This window comes from Myotis daubentonii, chromosome 1 (genome assembly GCF_963259705.1).
Source record: "Myotis daubentonii chromosome 1, mMyoDau2.1, whole genome shotgun sequence".
NCBI classification, from domain to species: Eukaryota; Metazoa; Chordata; class Mammalia; order Chiroptera; family Vespertilionidae; genus Myotis; species Myotis daubentonii.
In genome coordinates, this window is record NC_081840.1 from 64391910 (window position 1) to 64415269 (window position 23360).

At 41.1% G+C, this 23360-nt stretch overlaps 1 protein-coding gene across 4 annotated transcripts in view; it reads left to right on the forward strand.

Moving 5' to 3' along the window:
* The window catches only part of TP53BP1 (tumor protein p53 binding protein 1), an 89287-nt gene that overhangs the window by 51700 nt on the left and 14227 nt on the right, over positions 1-23360 (forward strand). For all 4 annotated transcript variants that reach the window (XM_059703419.1, XM_059703430.1, XM_059703441.1 and 1 more), the window contains exons 15-18: positions 3316-3373; positions 6169-6261; positions 11672-12155; positions 17631-17783. In XM_059703419.1, coding sequence (XP_059559402.1) covers positions 3316-3373; positions 6169-6261; positions 11672-12155; positions 17631-17783 — 788 coding nt within the window. The remainder of the gene's footprint in view (positions 1-3315; positions 3374-6168; positions 6262-11671; positions 12156-17630; positions 17784-23360) is intronic.

Sequence of the window (23360 nt, forward strand, 5' to 3'; positions counted from 1 at the left end):
TTGGGGTCATTAATAGTGGGGATGGAGATAAGGGATGAATTTGAGAGGTAGGTAGTAGAATAGGGACAACTTGGGACCAGTTGAATATAGAAGTAAGGGGGAGGAAAAAAATACCGGATGATTCTACATCTGTGTTTAGTTTTCATGATAGCACTCCAGATAGATATCCTATTTCCATTTTATTGATGAGAAAACAGACTAAGAGAGATTTTAAGTTATATATCTATGGTCACAATAACTGGTAAGAAGTAGAGCTGGAGTTTGAATCATATCTGACTCCAAAGGTTATACATTTTTTTTACTAAGTAGTTTGTAAATGCAGTTTAATGGAGTTAGAAAAGGAAGAAGTCTTAAAAGAGATTGTAAAGGAACATTCAGAGAAGTTGGCTAAGAGAATATAAAGCCATGGATGGCTATGGGGAGGAAAGTTACAAGAAGAAGACAATGTCAGATGCAGAAGTGAGGTCCGGTAAGATATTTCTGAAGTACATTGGGTTTGGCAATTAGGATCCATTTGGTGACTCTAGCAAGAACTATATCAGTATAGTGGTTTGGATAGGAGCCACTGAACATAATTGAGGCATGATGGGAGAAGAGGCAGCAAATGTATTCTTCTTTTAAGAAGTTTTTGTTAAGCCGAAACCGGTTTGGCTCAGTGGATAGAGCGTCGGCCTGCGGACTCAAGGGTCCCAGGTTCGATTCCGGTCAAGGGCATGTACCTGGGTTGCGGGCACATCCCCAGTGGGAGATGTGCAGGAGGCAGCTGATCGATGTTTCTCTCTCATCGATGTTTCTGACTCTCTATCCTTCTACCTTCCTCTCTGTAAAAAATCAATAAAATATATTTAAAAATAAATAAATAAAGAAGTTTTTGTTAAATATGGAAAGTTAGAGGGCAATGCAGGATTAAAGGAGATTTTTCATTTTTAGACTTCGAGGTCTAATCAGGTATATAGACTGAATAGAAATATCCAAAAGAGAGATGGATTAGAAGTGAGGGAATAGGGGAAATAGTTGATGAACCAGGGCCCTGAGGGAGTTGTGAGGGAAAGCTTTCAAAGACCACTAATAGCCAGGCCGGTGTTGCTCAGTGGTTGTGCATCAACCTATGAGCCAGGGGGTCTCGGTTTGGTTCCTGGTTGAGGCACATATCCAGGTTGTGGGCTCGGTCCCAGCGGGGGTGATCGATGGTTCTCTGTCATCATTGATGTTCTGTTTCTCTCCCTCTTCCTTTCTCTTTGAAATAATAATAATAATAATGATAAAAAAGACCACTAATAGAGTGAGTAAACTTGAGTAAGAGGGATTTTTCATTCTTTGAGAACAAAGAAAAATTTTACCTAAATAGATTTTCAGTTCTTACTATACACCAGGCATTTTACATGTACAGCTCACTAAATCTCCTGACAAACTGGTAAAGTTGTGTTTTTTTTTGAAGATCCCATTATTATCTACATTTTACAGTTGGGGGAAACTGAGGCACAGGCCGGTTGAGCACCTTTCTTAGAGTCATACAACTATTTAATGTAGTACCTTAATTCAAACTAGTTCCAAGAACCAGAAGTCCAGTTCCAAATTACAGTGCTATTCTGCTTCTCAGGGCTTACTGGTTTGAATCTTAGAACCTAAGTAGAAATTTAAGTATTACATGTTTCTATCCTTATCATCTTTTTTGAAATCAAGTAGAGCTTATTAAGAGAGTATGTGGTAGCCTTGAATCTTTAGATTTGAGATTACAATTGGAAAGAATTTAAATGAAGCTAAATGTTAAGGATGACCATATTATTACTTTTCAGATAATAGGAGCATAGGATCAGGCACCATACTCAAAATTTCACTCAACTCATCCCCACAACAAACCTGTGAGGGTGGTCCTGTTTTCTCTCTCTTATAGGAGAGAAAACTGACTCAGAAGATGGAGGCGTTTACTCCCAGGTTGTACTACTAAGTGCTGGAGCCAGAGCCTGAGCCAGGCTTCTGTTTCAGAGCTAGGGCTTTAACCACTAAACTTCAGCTGCCTCCTTGGTAGACTAGATTATGTTGGGTCATGAAATTGTAGAAATGTTTAAAAGTATTTGTTATTTTTTTCTGAGGCTGGAATAAATTGTCAGTGAATAAATTTTAATCCCTTGATATTAGTGACATTACTTTGAAAATATGGGATTCTTTTCAGTATTAGTCTTGATTCTTTTTCTTTTTCTTCTTTTTTTTTAAATCCTCACCCAGGGATATATTTCCTCATTTATTTATTTATTTATTTTTTAAAGAGAGCGGAAGGGATTGAGAGAAATAAATATCTATGTAAGAGAGAAATATCGATTGGCTGCCTCCTACATGAGCCCCAACAGGGGATTGAACTGTAAACCAGGCATGTACCCTGACTGGGATTGAACCACAACCCTTTGGTGCATGGGATGACATTTCAACCAAGTGAGCCACCTCTTTTTTGAAAATGTTGTTTTTCAATTATCTGTCTCCAAAGAACTTTAGGAAGAACTTGAGTACTTTCTATGTGTGGGTTCTCATAAAACTGCACACTATTTAAAATTTGCATCCAAAGACATTTTCCTACATAATTTATCTTATTAAACTTTTCTTGTTTATTTTAAATTTATTTGATTTTTAATTTTTAATTTGATTTTTAAGTAAGTATTTTTAAGTACATATTTTAAAAATTCTTGTATGAGACAAGATAGTTGAGATTCATTTTTAAATGTTACTGCTTCATTCTGTTTCTGAACAAACTGATTAGTCATCTGTAGGAAGTTTGAAAAAAATTTACTGATAGAAGTGAGAGAAACTTGTACCACCTCTCAGTCCCTTTCCTGGCCAGCAGGCTCCAATCGCCTGATGGCAAATTGGGGGTGGGTGGCAGGGGATGAGGGTGGCACCAGGCCAAGGTCCCTGCCCTGCTGGTCGCCCCACACACAGAGGGTGACCTGCGGCAGGGGTGGGGCCGGCGAGCAGGCTTTTTGTTGGTCCCTTTCCCTGGCCATTAGGCACCGATCACCTGATGGCAAACAGGGGACCGGGGGTGGGTGGCGGTGGGAGGCAAGGCTGGCTGTGGGCAGCTGGGAAAGATGGCCCTAATTGCAGGTCAGGCCTAGGGACCATACCTGTGCATGATTTTTGTGCACCAGGCCTCTAATTAAATTATAAATCTTTTTCTGTTTCCTTATTATTCTTACCCATTTCTTTTTTCTTTTTTTCTTTTTGTTATTTGTTGCAAATACGTACTAGTAGAACAGGTTTTTTTGGTGTAATATTAACTGAATTCTCTTTTTCTTTCCTTTCCTTGCTTCTGTTTTTATTAAGAGCCTGCAATTGGTGAAAGAAAAAATGGATCCACTGTTGTTGCTGAGGCTGTTGCCAGGTAACTAGAGCTGGTTGCTATTTAGAGGAATTCAATATACAAAGCCGCTGTACTGCAGGGAAGATGATTTATCAAGAGAGGAATGAAACTTAAAATATAACTCCAGCATAAAGGATTTAACAATGTGTTGAATCTAATATAGGCTTTCTTAAGCCTAATAAAGCTTTTGCTATACTTAGAACTAAGATATTTAAAGGTGTTTTCCTCTCTCCCTTTTGTTCATGTGGGACAGTGTCCTTTTTTTTTTTTTTAACCTTTTTCTGTTGTTGCTTTGGTGAGGCAATGGAGGGTTTAACAAGAGATAGGCTTAGACCTTGTTCCTCTGAGACCCTCTACTCAGCCCCAGCCTCAGGCCATTTTCTCTTCTGTTTGCCAAATTTGCTACTGTGTTGAACTGTTATTTTTGCTTTGTCATGAAGGCTGTAATGCTTTGAGCATGAGTATGACTCCATCCGGAGGCTCTGGTGGGTAAGCTTTGCCATCTGGTGGCTGTGAGAGTAAAATTGTTTTATTGGTTTCTGGCATGAAAACAGTAGCAGCAGTTTGTGAAATATAGGTGAGAATTTTTAAATCAGGCTAAGCAGGTGCTATAAATAAGTAAAGCGGGCTGAGTGCAAGACCTTGCAGTGTTGAGGATGACGGCCAACTGAACACCAGCCCTATTTAAAAGGCTGCGGAGGAGGATAGTCCGGGTTCAACTCCTGTTTGGTGGGTCAAATAAGGCCTATGTGTGGACTAAATTTGACCTTCAGTTTCAAGTTTCTGGCCCCTGTCTAAATCCTTTGATCTGTACTTAGTTATACATTAGAGAGATTAGTTGTACTCTGGGCTCTTACATATTTAATCTGAAAAATTGGTACCTTAGGGTCCTTACAAGGTTGAAGACTAACGATATGTAGTCTTACAGGTTGAAAAAAAATAGTTTATTCTTGATCTCTTTGGTTTTAACAGAATCGCATACTAGATATGACTTGTTATTGGCCTGTACATGTGCCCATTGAAAGGGACCAGAATATGCTGCTAAAGCTTCCCAAACCCTTTGGTAGGGATGTAGGGTTGGGAAAATACTTGAGGCACATGATTAGATTGGTGGATCATAGGATGAGGAGAAATTCATTGGTATTGTTGTGAAGCAAATTTTGTATATGAGAATCTAAATTTTAAAAGTGTTTGACTTCATTTTACCATTGGGTGTATAATAAATCATTTAAAGTAAGCTCTGGAAAAGTTTTTTTTTAATTTATTAATTTTCGAGAGAGAGAAAACATAGATTTGTTGATCCACTTATTTATGCATTCACTGGTTGATTCTCGTATGTGCCCTGAACTGGGATCAAACCTGCACCCATGGTGTATCGAGACAATACTCTAACCCAGTGGTCACCAACCAGTGGTCTGCGAACCACTGCTGGTCCGTGAGGTCCGGAAGGTTGGCGATCGCTACTCTAACCAACTGAGCTGCTGGCAATCTTACCATTTGTGACAGAATGGATGGATCTGGAGATTATTATGCTAAGTGAAATAAGCCAGTCAGAGAAAGACAAAAACCATATGGTCTCACGTGTGGAGTCTAATGAAGAAAATAAATTGACAAAATAGAAACAGAGGCATGGATACATGGAACCAACTGATAGCTGTCAGAGGGGAGGAAGTTGGGAGGGCTGGATGAAAGAAGGTGAAGGGATTAGCCCCAAAACATATATATATCACCCATACACACAGACAACAGTGCAATGATAGCCTGAGGGAGGGGGGTAGTGGCTCGGTGGAGGCTGGCAAAGGCAGGGAGATGGGGATGGAAAGAGGCTTTACTTCGGATGAGGGGTGCTCATCGCAGCATGCAGATGATGTTTATTGAATTGTACACTTGAAACCCATATGGTATTGTGAACCAATGTCACTCCAAAAAATTCAATGAATTAAAAAAAGAGGTAAGCTCAGTTAGAATATTTTAAGTGCTCATTGCTTCCTCTGTATTTGAGTAAAGCAGTACCACTCTCTTTTTAATATATTTTTATTGATTTCAGAGAGGAAGGGAGAGGGAGAGAGATAGAAACATAAATGATGAGAGAATCACTGATTGGCCGCCTCCTGCATGGTCCCACACTGGGGATCGAGCTTGAAACCCTGGGCATGTGCCCTGACTGATGTCGAACCCATTACCTCCTGGTTCATAGGTTGACACTCAATCACTGAGTCACACTGCCAGGCAGTACCACTCTTTTTAAAACAAAGTGTCATCTGTAACTGGGCTCTGTAACTTGCTATCATCTTCTTTCTCAGACATCTCACTGTTGAAGGTTTCAAACATATACAAAAGCAGAGAAACAGTATAATAAACACTGTATATTCATCACCCAGTATAAAAAATTACCAACTCAGCCCTGGCTAGTTAGCAATTTATTGGTTGAAGAAACGGGGCTTTATGTCTTACAGAGTTATACATTTCTGGACCTTGCTATTGTGTATTGTTGAAAGTATTGCAGATGTCCCCCTCTCCCCCCAGCCATTGACCCCTCCACTCTGCCCTTGCCCCCTCACACCCCCTCTGATGGTGTCTTCATGGTATTTAATATAGTCCTCTGTCCACCTTGTTTCCTGCAAATCTTCCTTGAGAGTTTTTAATTATGCTAATATGAAACAAATACTCTGAGAATCTGAATGTTGGTGTAAGGCAGTTTGGAGTTTTGGATGCAGAAAGAAGATTTTATTTCCTCTGTACCTAAAAGGATAATCTTCAGAGGTACATTTTGTTTCAAAACTAACACAGTATATTGCTTTAATTTATTGTCTTAGTCCCCAGAAGGCCATGTCTTTGCTTAGCTGTGTCTGCGAAACCCAGCAAGAGGATGAGGCTCAAAGTCAGGACCCCTGCTCCACACCCACCAGGTGAGCATTATTTTCACAGCATCTTCTGGGCTGTATATTGATCCATAAAATGGTGGTACCAAAATTTAGAATATAGTGCTACTATTTTGGAACTTGAGTTTACTTTTTTATCTGAGGGACTGTAGCATATTCTAGATGGATTTATAAAGATTTATAGTTATGAGAAGTTTTTGTTTTTTTTTAAAAAATATATATATATATATTATTGATTTCAGAGAGGAAGGAAGAGGGAACGAGAGATAGAAACATCAAGGAAGAGACAGAATCATTGATCAGCTGCCTTTTGCATGCCTCCCACCGGGATTGAGCCTGCAACCCGGACATGTGCCCTGACTGGGAATCGAATTGTGACTTCCTGGTTCATAGGTTGATACTCAACCACTAAGCCACGCTGGCCGGGCTATAATCATGAGAAGTTTTATTAAGTAATTTATAGATATAGATTTTTGTCTTTAGCTGCCAGTTCTAACAATTTGAAATGATTAAGTCTTCATATATTTATGAAACTATTATCATTTTATATTTCCAAGATTTATTCTCTTTTTCTTAGGTTTGGAAATGTTTATTTTTAACAGACTTTTAATTTCCGTTTAGTTTCCCATAGCAAAACTGAGATAATGCTTAACATCCCAGATTTAAAAAAATATATTTTATTGACTTTAGAGAGGAAGGGAGAGGGAGAGATAGAAACATCAATATTGAGAGAGAATCATTGATTGAGTGCCTCCTTCATGCCCCCCTACTGGGGATCAAGCCTGAAACCCTGGCCATGTGCCCTGACTGGGAATTGAACTGTGACCTGGTTCATAGGTTGACGCTCAACCACTGAGCCACATCGCTTGGGCTTAATATCCCGGATTTAAAGTTTGTCGGACCTGATGGAATTAAGATTTTTCTATAATTTCTTTACTCCATAATTTCTTAGAACAGCTTTGAAGCAGAAAAAAATTTTTTTGATTTACAAAATATTCCTTTGCTATTGATATAATTGAAGAGTATTTGTTTGGAATATATGAGTCCTATATTTATTATAGGGGAAGAAGTAATGACAATGAAAATAAGTTTTTATTTTCATTATGATATATGATATCTGTCATCTCTGGAATTTAGTGATTTTATAATTAGAGAATATAATAATTTTTGTCGCTAGGTATCTAATAGTGTTATTTGCAGCATAATTTCTGTATTCTTTATTGATAGAAATATTTAGAAGGAACATGTCAGTGCTTTTATTGGGCATTCTGATGATTAAATGTGAACTTGTTGGTATTGTTAGGAATCAGCTAGCCCAGATTATATCCTCTATTATATCAAGAAGCTTGTTGGGTGAAATGTCACTTTGTGTGGTTCCAAAATTGGTGTGGTAATGGCCAGCAATTACTAAATTTATCAGTGGCATTGTATTGCCTGTCTGTTTTATTAGACTGTCTTACAATAGGCCCAGCTGCTGGGGATTTTGTGTAGCCTTAATAGAAAAAGGGCCTGCAATCCAACTGGATTTGCTGCAGTTGCTCTACAGACAGATCTACACTGAGAACAGAATGGTTAGAAGTTTGTTAAATATGGAGATTTATTCTTCTCTGTTTCGCTTAGGATTAATTTTGCCCAGGCTTTTTCTGCTAGAATTTCTTAGCATCGGTTTCTAAATCTGGCTTACAGTGACCAGAATAGAATTGTGTAGCTGGAACTAATGAAGAGAGAGAGGTGTGGTCCTTCTTACAGTATATTGGATTTCTCTTGTCTTCTAAAACTTTGTTCTGGTGCTAAAGATTTCTTCCTTTTTGTTTCTTGGGACATTAATATATACATTCATGTTAGATGTTTCTCAGTTGCTTTATTATGTCTACAGAATTTATGTTAGGAGTGGGCAACACTTTTTGGAGTATGTGTTGTAATTAAGCTTTTGGTTTTTACCTGCTGTCTATGTTGGTCTTAATCAGCAAATCTTGCCAATCAAAACTATATATATATTATATGATCCTGAGTGGGAAATGATTATGATTTTAACATCATTTCATTTGACTGATGCTAATATGAGAATTATAAATACCAAAAATTCTAATATTTGATAGGAATCTGCTATATATCACTAATATTGCAATGAGACACATTTAGTCTTTAGAGAAAGAAGAATTCTTCTGATTAACTCTTTTGGGGGAAAAAAGCAACCTAATATTTAACAATTAAGAATTAAATGTCTCAAATAAAACAAGGCTTTGCTTTAGAAGTGAATATCTGTTCAGAAGTTCTATCCTAAATAAGCAGCTTATGAAGTAAAATGTGTAGTAGGCTTGTTTATGTTTATGTTGGGGAACAATGGTAATTGAATTATTAAACTAGTTAATCCAGTCATGTCCCATCTAGTTTTTGACTCACTTTCATTATTGCTTAGCTATTAATATGTTAGTTATCTTAAAGATTCAAACATGAGTATTCAGTTTATAAAGAAGATGAATTGCATCTCCTTAATTGCTTTGTCTTATGCAACTAATATTGATTGAGCATCTGTTTTATACCTAGTACTGTGCTAAATAATCTATTCTAATAAAAAGGTAATACAGTGGGGCCTTGACTTACGAGTGTCCCTACTAATGAGTTTTTTGAGATACCAGCTGTCTCTCGGCTGATTTTTTGCATTGAGTTGACAGGGTAATTTGAGTTAACGAGCTCCTTAACGACTGTATGCTAATTAGACTGGACTCTTCTGGACAAAGCCACTGTGGCGGGGGCCAAGGCAGAGGCAGTGAGGGGCTATCAGGCTGGCAGGGGAGAGCAGTTAGGGGTGATCGGGCCAGCAGCGGAGGGCAGCTAAGGGGCGATCAGGCTGGGAGGGGAGCAGTTAGGGGGCGATCAGGCCAGCAGGCAGAGGCGGTTAGGGGTGATCAGGCTGGCAGGCAGAGGCAGTTAGGGGCAATCAGGCCGGCAGGCAGAGGTGGTTAGGAGGCAATTAGGCAGGCAGGCAAGCGGTTAGGAGCCAGTGGTCCTGGATTGCAAGAGGAATGTCCGACTGCCGGTTTAGGCCTGATTCCGAGGGGTCCCGGACTGGAGCGGGTGTAGGCCAGGCTGAGGGTCTTCCCCCCTCAAACTCCCCCCCCCCCCCCGATGAATTTCATGCACTGGACCTCTAGTTTTTAAATAAGATCACTTATAAACATTGTTCGAGGTAGGTGTTACTCATCTGTCTCCTGGTGGTCTTATTCCTGTCTCTTCATTGAAACATCTATTTCATTCAGTTGAGGTTCCTGACACCCAGGACACAAAGTATAACAATCAATTTATACCAGGCCCTTGGTTAGAACTCTATTCTAAATCCCTCTTTGACTTCCAGTTTTTTGTTCTTTTGTGTGTGTGTTTTTTAAATATACCTTCGTTGATTTCAGAGTAGAAGGGAGAGGGAGAGAGAGATAGAAATATCAATGATCAGGGAGAATCATTGATCGGCTGCCTCCTGCACACCCCCTACTGGGGATCGAGCCTGAAACCCTGGCATGTGCCCTTGACTGGAGTCGAGCCTGGGACCCTTCAGTCTGCAGGCTCACACTCATCCAGTGAGCCAAACCAGCTAGGACTAACCTCCAGTTTTGATAAACTGAGCTAAACATGATAGAAACCTCAGAAACCTCTCGTTTTCTCTTCAAGGTTCAGAGCAGAGCAGGCCCTATGGTAAGAGCTCCTCCCAAGCTGGCAGCTGCTCCACCTTTCTCTGGTCAAATGCTTACAGCAACATACAGCATAGTTTGTAGATCCTTTATCATCCTGTATGTTGTCTTTTGGGTGTATCTCAGTTTATGCATTATAAAATACTAGAGGCCTGGTGCACGGATTTGTGCACCAGTGGGGTCCTTCAGCCTGGCCTGTGCCCTCTCGCAATCCGGGACCCCTTGGGGGATGTAGTAGCGCGTGAAGCAGCAAGTGGTTGGGGAAGAGCCTGGGCCCTGGCCGGGCACCTCACTGCTCCTGCTGATCCCTGCCCCGCTGTGCCTGGTACTGCCAAGGTGGGAGAGGCTTGCGTCACCACAGCTGCACTTGCCAGCCATGAGCCCGGCGTCTGGCGCCCAATGGTCAGCTGAGCAGTGCTCCCGCTGTGGGAGTGCACTGACCACCGGGGGCAGCTCCTGTGTTGAGCATCTGCCACCTGGTGGTCAGTGTGCATCATAGCTACCGGTCGACTGGTCGTTCAGTCGCTTAAGCTTTTATATATATAGATGACACCCCAAACTAAAACAGGTTCCAGATGTGATCTTACTGTGGTCAGTTCAAAATGGATCCTTTTATCTTTATTCTGGCCATTATGCATGTAATGTAGCCTAAAAATTCATTAGTTTGTTGTTGTTTGTAGTATACTTATTCATTTGAACTTGTAACTTAGAAAAAGTCAAAGGTTATGGACTTTTTAAAGTTATGGGCATTTTCTACATGGGCATTTGCTAGTTATACAATTAGTTTATTTAATCAGAGTAGCTTTTTGTAGTTAACCAATTGAGAGAACATGAATTCTTTTGTTTAAAATACATTCATTAGACACTTAACTTTATATTAAGCCCTGTGGTGGGTGTTTTAAGTATAAACTTGAATAAGACATGAATGTCAAGTTTCTGTGTAACCTGCTCACTTGGAGTTAATCTGGGTCTTTTTATCCTGGTGTATTGTTAAAGACATTTAAAGCCTCTAGGCACCTTAGAGTTTCATGGTACCTGGTTTGCAGGAGACATTCATCAAATGCAGTGAAATGAATAAGTCACTGACAGCCAAATGGTAAGTCTAGTGAAAAGAAGTTGGCTGTATCTTGAGGCACCAAGTCATCCTGAAATGGTTAGTTGTAGATATACTAGTAGAGCTTGCAAAGCTAGGTTCTCTTCTTTTGCTGAAATTTTTGGTCGGGCTTAGGTGTATCTAAAATGCCAGTAGTCATTTAAGAAATGTTAGAATCATAAAGTCAGAGGACTCTTGACCTAATTGATCTTCTTTCCCCCTTTTTGTTTTCTTTATTTATTGTTTTTTTTTTTATTTGTGTTTCCCCCCCTTTTTTGTTATTTTTATTGTTGTTATTTGTTGTTTAATTGAGCTTTCGTGAAATAGATCCCTAAGCTGCCTTCATTGTCTGTGACTTCAATAATGGCTTTATATCTTCTTATTTAATTTATTTTCCTATGTCAGAGTTTATAGCTAGTGATGAGAAGAAGTATTATGACTATTTTATCATCACAGTGGAATTTTATCATCACAGGAGTGAAATTATGATGAGAAACCTCATAAGGTGATATTCTTGGTCATTTTATTTTCTCCCCCACGTTTCTCAAATTGTCAAATTATGGTTCCCCTTGCCAGTATGCACACATGAGCATGCACATACATATGTACATGCAGGTGCGCTTACTTGACATGGTTTCTTTATGTGGTTGATTCTCAGGGGGAACTTACTCCATTTTCCAAGTACTGAAGATGAAGAAGAGAAGGAAGAATTGGAAGGTGACCAAAGGACCGGGCAGCATCAACAAACTGCGAAGCCCAGTAGCCCCGTCGAAGACGCTGCGCCTCCTGCCTCCCAGCAGAAGGCCGCAAAGGGGCCATCCAGTCTGCAAGAGGAAGCGATGGAGATAGATGTGCTAGATGGCCAGAAAGAAGGGTGGAATACCAATCAGGAAAAACCTAGTAAGACCTTGATTGAAAGGCCCAGTCAAAATAACATAGGAATTCAGACCATAGAGCCTTCCCTATGGATCCCAGAAACTGTTTCAGCAGCGACCCAGACTGTAAAAAATGTGTGTGAACAGGGGACCAGTACAGTGGATGAGAACTCTGGAAAACAGGATGCCACAGTTCAGACTGAGAAGGGGACTGGTGAGAAACCAACCAGTGCTTCTGGGGATGACACAGAGTCACTCCACAGCCAGGTGAGAGAAGTGCCGGCTTCCACTTTCTGGATTCCCAGAGAATTAAGCTGTGGTACTTTTACCTAATGATAATCCTTCATAATTTGTACAGACCAGTAATTAAAAGACAAAAACAATTTATTCAGGATAGAGATAGGGTCGTGAAAATTATGGGTAGCTGTAGCTAGTAAATGGTCTTTTAGGGAAAATGGAATAGTGCTAGAGTTTGCCAAGTAGGTCTTTACTAGAAAAGAAAGCCAGGAATATAGTCTGGGTCCTATATTCTTTTAAGTTGTTCAATCTTTTCCTTCCCTTTTGCTATCATTTTGCATCCTTCTTTATAACTATCAGAGCTAGTTGTGTTATAACTATAACTAATTGTGTTTCCTCCAAGTCTATTTCACCATGGTTCGCAGGAACTGAGAGTGTAAAATGTAAAGGAGGAAGGAGTAGAAAAAGTATGAAAGATAGTGTATCACAGTATTAACAACAAAGAATTATAACAGGAATAGAGAGAGATGGATGGGCACAAGTCTCTAGGTGACTAGGGACTACAGAAAGTCTCAGACTAGACGTAATGGGAGGAAAAGCATTGGGGCTGATGGAAGTGAGGCTGGAGGAGGAACAGGTTCTTGGGAATAGAGTAGGGAAGTAGATCCTAGTTACTGAACACCTGTCGTATGTTAGCATTGTGCTCAAGACAACCCGTGAGGTTGGTATCATTACTCCCATTTCACAGGTAAAGAGAGGTTATTCTTTTGATTATGCTATGTTGCTTTTCTGTATTTTAATCATGGCCTGTGTAGTCTTGTTCTGTCTATCCTTGCCTCTCTAAAAACTGTTTATATTAGACTTTTATAGTGACACAGTCTGTGAGATCTAAGACCTCATCAATTCATACAGATTCAAATAGCAACAGTCTTCTGGATATAGGGGTTCTAGCATATCAGATCCCATTTTCCGTCTGTTTATTTTCACCCTTAAAGTGTTTGCATTCTGCTGCATAATTTTGGTTTCTCTGCTTTTATAAAAAGTTAAACTTAAAGATAGCAATCATGTGGGAAGCACTGTTTTATATTTTCCTTTTCTTCCTCATATTCTGCTTCTCTAAAATAGGGAAGTAATCTTTTCTCCTAGCTCATCATGGTGATAGGAGCCAGTGAGCCAGTATGCTTTAAGGCCCAAGCTTTGGAATCAGATCACTTTATCTGAATAGTGAGGATTAAATGAGATAAGGCATGCAAAGCCCAAAGCTCTGGGCCTGGCACATAGTAAGTGCTCTGTCATTGTTGGGGGCTGCTGTCACTACCACAACCACTGCTGATACTTTAGTAGTTTACTCCTGTGTCATGCGGAGTGATGTAACATTTAAGAGCTCATTGCTTATGCTAAGAAAAAAAAGAGGCTAGAAAAAGATAGAGGTGAATGGGTAGAGTTTCATTTGGGAAAGATGAACAAGTTCATGGTGATGTTAGCACAACAATGTGAATGAAAATGAGGTTTTCCAAGTGTCAGAGCTTTGTTTCTCCCTGCAGTCTGGCTTAGAGAATAGTATAGGCAGCTACCTTTGACATTCTTTAAATTTTCAAGTGGGTCTGAGCCAGGTTTTCTTTCTTTTTAAATTAAATCTTTATTGTTCAAATTATTACAGTTGTTCCTCTTTTTTCCCCCCATAGCTCCCCTCCACCCAGTTCCCACCCAACCCTCTGCCCTTACCACCCCCCAACCCACTGTCCTCATCCATAGGTGCACAATTTTTGTCCAGTCTCTTCCCGCATCCCCCACACCCCTTTCCGCCCGAAAATTGTCAGTCCATTCCCTTTCTATGCCCCTGATTCTATTATATTCACCAGTTTATTCTGTTCATCAGATTATTTATTCACTTGATTTTTAGATTCACTTGTTGATAGATATGTACTTGTTGTTCATAATTTTTATCTTTACCTTTTTCTTCTTTTTCCTCTTCTTAAAGAATACCTTTCAGCATTTCATATAATACTGGTTTGGTGGTGATGAACTCCTTTAGCTTTTTCTTATCTGTGAAGCTCTTTATCTGACCTTCAATTCTGAATAATAGCTTTGCTGGGTAAAGTAATCTTGGTTGTAGGTTCTTGGTATTCATCACTTTGAATATTTCTTGCCACTCCCTTCTGGCCTGCAAAGTTTCTGTTGAGAAATCAGCTGACAATCTTATGGGTACTCCCTTGTAGGTAACTGACTGTCTTTCTCTTGCTGCTTTTAAGATTCTCTCTTTGTCTTTTGCTCTTGGCATTTTAATTATGATGTGTCTTGGTGTGGTCCTCTTTGGATTCCTTTTGTTTGGGGTTTTCTGCGCTTCCTGGACTTGTAAGTCTGTTTCTTTCACCAGGTAGGGGAAGTTTTCTGTCATTATTTCTTCAAATAGGTTTTCAATATCTTGCTCTCTCTCTTCTTCTGGCACCCCTATAATTTGGATGTTGGTATGCTTGAAGTTGTCGCAGAGGCTCTTAACAATATCTTGATATTTTTGAATTCTTTTTTCTTTTCCGGTTGGGTGTTTTTTACTTCTTCGTTTTTCAAATCTTTTACTTGATTCTTGTGATCCTCTAGTCTGCTGTTGGATCTCTGTATAATAGTCTTTATTTCAGTTAGTGTATCCTTAATTTCTAGTTGGTCCTTGTTCATAACCTCGAGGGTCTCACTAGATTTCTTGAGGGTCTCACTAAATTTATCGGCAGTTTCTAGAAAATTCTTGAAAAACCTTATAATTGTGGTTTTGAACTCTATATCCAGTAGTTTGCTTTCCTCCATTTCTGTCATTTGTAACCTGTTCCTTTGTCTCCACATTTTTTATGCTTCCCTGTGTTGATAGGGTGGCTTTCTGTGCTAGGTGTCCTCTAGGGCCCAGTGGCTCAGCCTCCCCAATTACCTGAGGTGGACACTCTAGGTGCACCCCTTTGTGGGCTGTGTGCACAGTCTTGTTGTAGTTAAGCCTTGATTGTTGTAGGTATCACTGGGAGGAATTGACCTCCAGGCCAATTGGCTGTGAGAATCAGCTGTGTCTATGGTGGGAGAACTTCTGTGCTGGAGACACCCTTCTGGGGCAAGACTTGCTTCAGTGGGGCTTTGGTGCTCACTGAGTCTGCCCCCTGAGTGTGTCCCTTATGGATCTGAGGAGTTGTAATCTGGATGGTTCCACTCTGACTACTGGGTACACTGGCACTTGGATCTCTAAGGAGGTGCTAATTTAGCCTCTGCCTGAGGCTACCCAGCAGGAGGTATGGAGAGATCTGCAGATTCCTCTTCTTTGTTTGGGGTTTGGAGGTGCCCAGATGAGGCCCAGCTGTGAAGCAATGCAAGCTTCTGTGGGGCCTTGGGCCTTCTTTTGGAAGTTCTGCATCTCTCTGACCCAGCTGCAGTTTGTTAGGTAATTTTCAGATTGCAAAGGCCCAGGTCATTCATATGCAAAAGCCTCTGCTCACAGCTTGGGTGGGGTGGGGTCTCAGGGAATCAACAGGGCGGAGCAAACAGCTATGGCTGCTCCTCAGTCCTGCCCTAAGAGGACCCGGGTCTCAGTGTCCTGGCAATCGCTGCAAACACTTCTGAGAGAAAGCTGCCCTAGAGTTCTGCCTGCTGCCAGACAGTCCAGTTTCTCCCCTTGTGAGTCTGGGTCCCCAGAGACTCGCCCAGAACTGGAGTTCAGAGCAGTATGGAGCTTGAGACTCCCTCCCTGTTGAAAAAGACAACCGTGTCCTCAGTTGCCAGCCCTTTCCACGTGGGCCTCCATACCTCTGCACTTTACTTCTGTACCTCCTCTGAGTCTCAGTGTGCTTTTCTCTTTCCTTTTAGTTGTAGAATTTCCACTCAGCCAGCCTTCCTGTGGTTCTGGATGATGTCCGTTTTGTCTTTTAGTTGTATTTTTGAAGTGGTTGTGCAAATCAGCAATTTCAGATGTTTACCTATGCCGCCATCTTGGTTTCTCCCTGGAGCCAGGTTTTCTATGAAGGGAAAGTATGGTTTTATTTTCATTTTGTCTTAGTAATGACAAAATTCTCAAGTTATTTTATCTTTACAGAGATTACTTTTCAGAAGACTTTAAAGAAAGAATAAGAATAGCTTTCCTCTTATCTGCCCCTTTCCCTCTCTCCTTTCTTATTCTGTCAGACATGTGTAAATGTCTCTCGTGAAGTGATCATTTGTCTGGGTGTTGGTAATGGAAAAATTACAGGGAGCCTTCTTAGCCACATTTCAGGGATGTGTAAAGCACTGAAATCTTCCAGACCCAAAGAGGTTCAGGCTGTCATGGTTCTAACACAGGGGCCCCTGGCAGTTGAGGTGTGACAGAGCAATGCTCAGACCATTCACTAACCAGAGTTGTATGTATAGAAGTATTTAAGGAATTGGTTGAGTAACATTCCATGCTTTTGATTTCATTTTTATTTATTCACATAATTTACATAGTTCCTTTTTAGTACATATTTTACCTCTAAGATGGGGTTGGAGTAGGAATTATTCAGGCAAATTATCGAAAGTTGTAGGTAAATTGCTACCACATTGCCATGAAACACCCAGAATCCCCATTATTGCAGTGGTACATATAATTCTTTGGAAAGTCTTGGATACTTTGACACTGACTACTGAAAGTAAAATTAGTCCACTGTAGGGAGAATAAGGGGGGAGAAAAAGTGTGCATTTACTCTTCAGAATTATAGACCCAGTGGGTACAGGGTAGGGTGTGACTGTGGATAAATGTGATATAGGTGTTATGAGAAAACATGTATGTAACAGTTGTATTAAAAATGTAGGTCTTAATTAAACTATTTAACTGATTATTATTTATAACTAGATCAGCCAGCGGTTGCCAACTGGTGGTCCGTGAGGTCCGAAACGTTGGCGACCGCTGATCTAGATACAAAATACTAATTTGCTAATATTTTCTGTTTCTGGACACTAGTTCAGCTCTTCAGTTATAATCTATTATTTGGAATAGATTCAATATTTTACACTTAATTCTAGGATAAATCAGTGTATCTTGTTCCAGGTATAGCTCAACTATAGTTTTGTGTACTGATGCCGGTAAAACAGACTGCACTGAGGTCAACAGCTGTCATTCTGCTTTACATAAAGTTCTAAAGAATGCCTTTATCTACAGAGCTGTTTCAAGTATAAACCTGTAAAAGTCAGCATCAAAATCAGAAAGATCAAAATTTAAAAACAATGTACTTTTAGGCGATCAAAGTTTTACTTAAATATCTTAAATATAAGTGCCAGATGTTATGATTTTGATTTAGACAGAAATAGGTCATTTTTGGTGACACTGAGACAAATTCTTCTAGCCTCTGGCGGTACAGATGGTCCACCGCTGTTTTTTTGTAGGTGATTGCAAAACAAAGCAGCTGGAGAGTGTTATCACACTAGATTCCTGGAGCCTCTGCACTGTTCATCACGAAGAAGTTGACCTGGACTCTGCCCGTTTGCAGTGAGACCCATGCTTGTGCTCTCCATTTGCTTCCACAGGGAGAGGAGGAGTTCGAGATGCCGCAGCCGCCGCGTGGCCATGTCTTGCATCGGCACATGAGGACAATCCACGAGGTTCGCACGCTTGTCACTCGTGTCATCACAGATGTGTATTATGTGGACGGAACAGAAGTAGAAAGAAAAGTTACTGAGGTAAAATATGCTGTGGGTCGATGTAGCAAATTTCTTTCAGTAGAAAAATTACTCTGTCACTTCATGCCACCTCCCCAAGCCCCTGTCCTGAGCAACTAGCTACTAACACTTGGTTTTCTTCCATCTTTTTAATAGAAAGATATAAGAACCAGCTTAGAAACCAAGAGTCCTGAATTCTGTGTCTTTTCCAGCCATGGGTTTGACGTTGACCTTTGGCTGGTTATTCAACCAGTCCCATCCTGCTTTCCGTTTTTATAAAGAATAGATGGATACATCTCTGTCATATATAAATATAAAGATTTTATGTATTATTTTTAATCCTTGGAAACTCTAATGAGGTTTAGCATTTCCTGCTGGGCTGCACATGTTTTCTCATTGTCATTGTTTTCCCATGTGTTTTCATGTTTGCTCATGTGTCCTTTCTTGGTCTTCATCAAATGTGGTGATGGACCTGTTGGTAAGCCATGCACCTTCATCTGTCAGGGTTCATATGGACTCATTCCAAGTGTCAGCATAATATTAGCACTTATTGACTATTATATTGGGCAGTGTTATATGCTGACTTTGTTCACATCGAATACTGAGATTAGACAGACTTTCTAGACTGGCACCTTTCTGGGTACATATGCTAATATTTGGGAACCATTCTATTTAATTCATAAGAGGCACAGCTATTTTCTTCCTTCACTCAGGCACTTTTGTTTAATTCTGCCAGCTAGTCATAGAGGAAACTGTACTCAGAGAATTAAACTACGGTATATAGTTTTATTAAATGGAATATATTATAGCTATTGTTTATTAATGGGCCATTGTGGCTCTTGTGTCAGAAAGCATTTGACATTAGTTTGAGAAACTGTCTTATGTTCTTTACTTACTGTATAACAAATAATAATCCCAGAAATACTTCTTTTAAAATGTTGATTCATCTTCAGTTTTATGTTTGCATGCTATTTTTCAATGTTATTACTATTTTGTAAAAATTATGAACTTAGGAGCTTTATAGAAAAACAATTTGCTTTCATGTGAAGGTTTTGTAACTGTTGCAGTTACAGTGAACTCTGTGCCAGGTGCTATATCAAGTGTTACACATATTACTTAATTTGTTATATGGTGCTTTGTAGAATATATTTCTGGAAACAAGCAGGCCTCCTAGATACTCTGAGGGGAAAATGAAGTTCCCTGTCATAAATAATTTCTTAATGTAATATTTATCATACCCCTATGGGAGACATTGCCATAATTAAATAAAAGAATGATAATGACTAACATTTATAGAGCACTAACTATATGCCAGGCACTATTCTAAGGACTTTAAATGATTTAATTTATTTAATCCTCAGTTAGCTATGACATAGATATTGTTATTCCCATGTTGCAGATAAAGAAGCTGAGGGGCAGCGAGTTAAAATAACCTGCTTAAGGCTACATAGCTAATAGAGCACCTGGAATTCAATCCAGACAGTCTAGTTCCAATGCCCACCTTCCTAAGCACTACACTATGCTGCCTTTCTTAAAAAAATATTTTTATTGATTTCAGAGACGGGGAGAGAGAGAGATAGAAACATCAATGATGAGGGAGAATCATTGATTAGCTGCCTCCTGCACTCCCCACATTGGGGATCGAGCCCTCAACCCAGGCATGTGGCCTGACTGGGGATCAAACCATGACTTCCTAGTTCATAGGTTGATGCTCAAGCACCTAGCCACACCAGCCAGACTATATGCTGGCTTTTAAGAGTGAAAGTGATGTATTCTGAAAGGAAGAGGGAAATTTTGATAAAATCTTTCTGGATGATGGCCAGAAGGTATTTGAGTTGTACACTGAAGGCTTAGGATATTGGGAGATCAGGGGAAGGCCATTCTTATGCAAGGCTTGTGGAGCAAAGGCAGAGACACAGAAAGTAGCGAAAACACAGGTGTGAACAGTCTAATTGGCGTGCAGCACAGAAATGTGTAGTAGTGTGAAGGTGGGCAGGTTGAGGTCAGAGGACTCTGGGAACTTTCCTTCCTTCATCTCTTGTAGCCCTTGTTTATCATCTCTTAAAGATTTTATTCCTTTATTTACCAGCAGGTTCTTTTTACTAAGACCCTAGTACTGTGGTGGGCACTGGGAGTGTGAAGGTGAAAAGACAGTGTCCCTGTTCTCCAGGGGTTCACACTTCACATGCAACAAATCCACAACGTGTTGGTGGCTGTAGTGGGGGGTGGAAAGCTGTGTTAGGAAGAGGGATGGAGCCCACCAGCCTACCTGAAGGCGGCTAAAAGGCCTCACAGGATATGCAGTGCCCAAGAGTGTGGCAAATAGCATTGAGGGGTGGAGGAGAAGGACAGCGCAGGCAGAAGGGAGTTAGGTAAACATGTAGGGGCATGGCATGCTTAATGAGTATTTAGAAGCCCGGTATGACGACAGTAGGGTAGGGGATAATGCGAGAGGATGCTGTTGAGGTTGGTAAGGGCCCAGAGCAGAAGGACTCTGTGTCCCATCAAAAGGAATTTAGATTCTTATCTTCTTTGTGATGGAGAGCTATTAGAGAATTTGGAGGAAATGGAGTGATATACTTAGATTAGAGTTGGACACTGAAGGTTTTATATACTGGGAGCTAAGGGGAAAGGGTATTCCGTATAGAAGGCTCAGTGAGCAAAGGCACCATTGTTATTAATTAACTAGAGGCCCGGTGCACGCATTCATGCACCAGTGGGGTCCTTTGGCCTGGCCTGCGGGATCAGGCCAAAACCAGCTCTCCAACATCCCCCGAGGGGTCCCGGATTGCAAGAGGGCCCAGGCCAGGCCCGGGGACCCCACCGGTGCACAGTCGGGGCCAGGGAGGGACACAGGAGGTTGGCCAGCCTGGGAGGGATGATGGGAGGCCTCCAGGGTGTGTCGGCCTGTTTTGCTCAGTCCTGATCAGCTGGACCCCAGCAGCAAGCTAACCTACCTGTCTGCCCCTGGTGGTCAGTGCACATCATAGTAACTGTCGACAGGTTGACTATCTGCCCCCTGGTGGTCAGTGCATGTCATAGTGAGCGGTTGAGTGGCCTTAGCATATCATTTGCCTTTGATTGGTTGAACGGACGACTGGACGCTTAGCATTTTAGGCTTTTGTTATGTAGGATAAATTGCATGTTGGGTAAGTTAGGTTGACAACAGTGCAAAGGAATTGGAGTGCGTTGAGGTTAGAGGCATAGTCAGACAAGAGGTAATTAGTGTCAGGTTAGGACAGTGGCAGTAAGGGTTGAGAGGAGAGACATAGATGCAAGAAATACATGGACTCCGGAGAATTTCTGAATGCGGGGATTGAGGGAGAGGGAAAAAATCATATTAGAATCATATTAAATGTCTGGGCCTTTTGCCTGATCAGCTGATATATGGTGGTACCATATACTGAGATAGAGACTATAAATAGGACACAGTTGGAAAGAGAAGGTCCTATTTCAATAAATATTTGCTAAGGGCCTCTTCTGCAGAAGGTGCTATGCTAGATTTGGGGGCTATGTCCAGGAAAGAAGATGGTTCTGATTTCTATCTTCATGTGGCCTCTGTAGTCTAACAGGAGAGACATACAGGAAAACAAGTAGCAAATACATCGAAACATCATAGGACAGCTTGCAGCCTGGGCCTAAGTCCCTGGGCCTATAAGAGCAATAGCTTCGATTGCCAGACAGTTGCAAAGGCAGGTATAGCTGGCTACTGCTTTCTTTTTTTAAAGGGGAGAATGATGATTTTTATTTTTATTTTTTTAATATATTTTATTGATTTTTTTACAGAGAGGAAGGGAGAGGGATAGAGAGTTAGAAACATTGATGAGAGAGAAACATTGATCAGCTGCCTCCTGCACACCCCCTACTGGGGATGTGCCCGCAACCAAGGTACATGCCCTTGGCCAGAATCGAACCCGGGACCCTTCAGTCTGCAGGCCGACGCTCTATCCACTGAGCCAAACCGGTTAGGGCTGGCTACTGCTTGTTGAGCCTGCTCTCTAACTGGATGATAGGAGATGGTGCTTGGAGAAGGGCATGTTTGTGATTGAGATTTTTGGAGGTGGTGCAGTTTCTGTTATTGACCCTAGTAACAGATGGATGATGTAGAGTAGAAGAAAAGGTTAATGGTGGTCATTAGACCGGGAAAGTTGAGAGTTGCTGGATGGGTCATTTGATGGATGTAAGTCACAGAGAATGATGACAGAAGTAGAGGTGGGGAGGGAAGGGAGGCTGTGTACCAGGAGCTGAGGTGTTCATGCATGAGAGGGAGAGATTGGAGGGTGTTGGTGAGTAACAAGGGGGAGGGGGAGGAAAGTTTAACAGAATGGCAAGTAGTGGTTTGGGAGGAGAGAGAGGTGGGGAAAGAGAAATGGTCTGTTAAAGGCAATGGGAGCAAAGCGGCCTCTCATCTCCAAGCTCTTGAATCGAGGCTTGGTTGAGAAAAAGCAGCCTCTGCCAGAGAGAGCTGCAGAGAACGTCAGGTCATGGGGATGGCCAGGGCGCACTCACTGAGGCAGGAGATGGACAGGATTGAGTGTTGGGTTAAATTTCAGATGTCCTCGGGGAAGAGTTAGTAGGCATTTGCATCTGAGAGTTTGGAGCCAAGTGATCATTGCGTTGTGGATAGTCAGGTATGGGTCTGATAAGACTAGCCAGGGAAAGCATGGAAGGGTGGGAAAAGGAATGACCACAGAGTCTTGGGAAATACCAATTTTAAAGGAATAAACTGAGGAAGAGGAACCCAAATACAAACATAAATCGAAGTAGCCAAAAGGGTAGAATGAAAGGAAGAGAAAACGACTTACAGATTCTAAAGGAGGACATATTTTCAAGAAGGGAATGGTCCAAAATATTTATTTAGTCAGCTCATAGCATTATTTAAATATGTGTTCATACTGTCTCCCAGAGAGATTGCAAACTCTCTGAGGGAAGAGTGTATCTTCTACATATATATATATTTAATCCTCACCTGAGGATTTTTTCTGTTGATTTTTAGAGAGAGAGTGGAAAAGAGAGGGAAAGACAGAGAGAAATATCAGTGTGAGAGAAACACATCGATTAGTTGCCTCCTGCATGAGCCCTGACTAGGGCCTCCGGGGAGGAGCCTGCAACCGAGGTACATACCCTTGGCCAGAATTGAACCTGGGACCCTTTGGACCGCAAGCTGACACTCTATCCACTGAGCCAAACCGGCTAGGGCTATTTTTTGACAGTACAATAATGCACTAGAGCAGAAAGGCAGATGTGCAGCTCCTGTCAGTAATTTCTCAGTCCTGTGCCATAGGGGACATTGACGACTGGTTATAGAACCTTCTCCCGTAAGCCTGGGAATTAGCCTTGGAAGGCTGCTTAAACTGGGCTCCAGGCAACCACTGTCAGTCCATTAAAGTAGGCATGTGAGATAGACATTCCTGTCCTCTAGATTTCTGAAAACGCATATCTTTTGGTTATCTTTTTTATCTTAATTTTTAAAATAGTATTGTTGAAAGGTAATATAAAACACCTAATCTCAAAGAAACAGGTAATGCTACCCACTGCTAATCATGTCCCAGAACGGCTCCCAACCACTAATGTTCCTTCTCTGACCACCTACCTCCT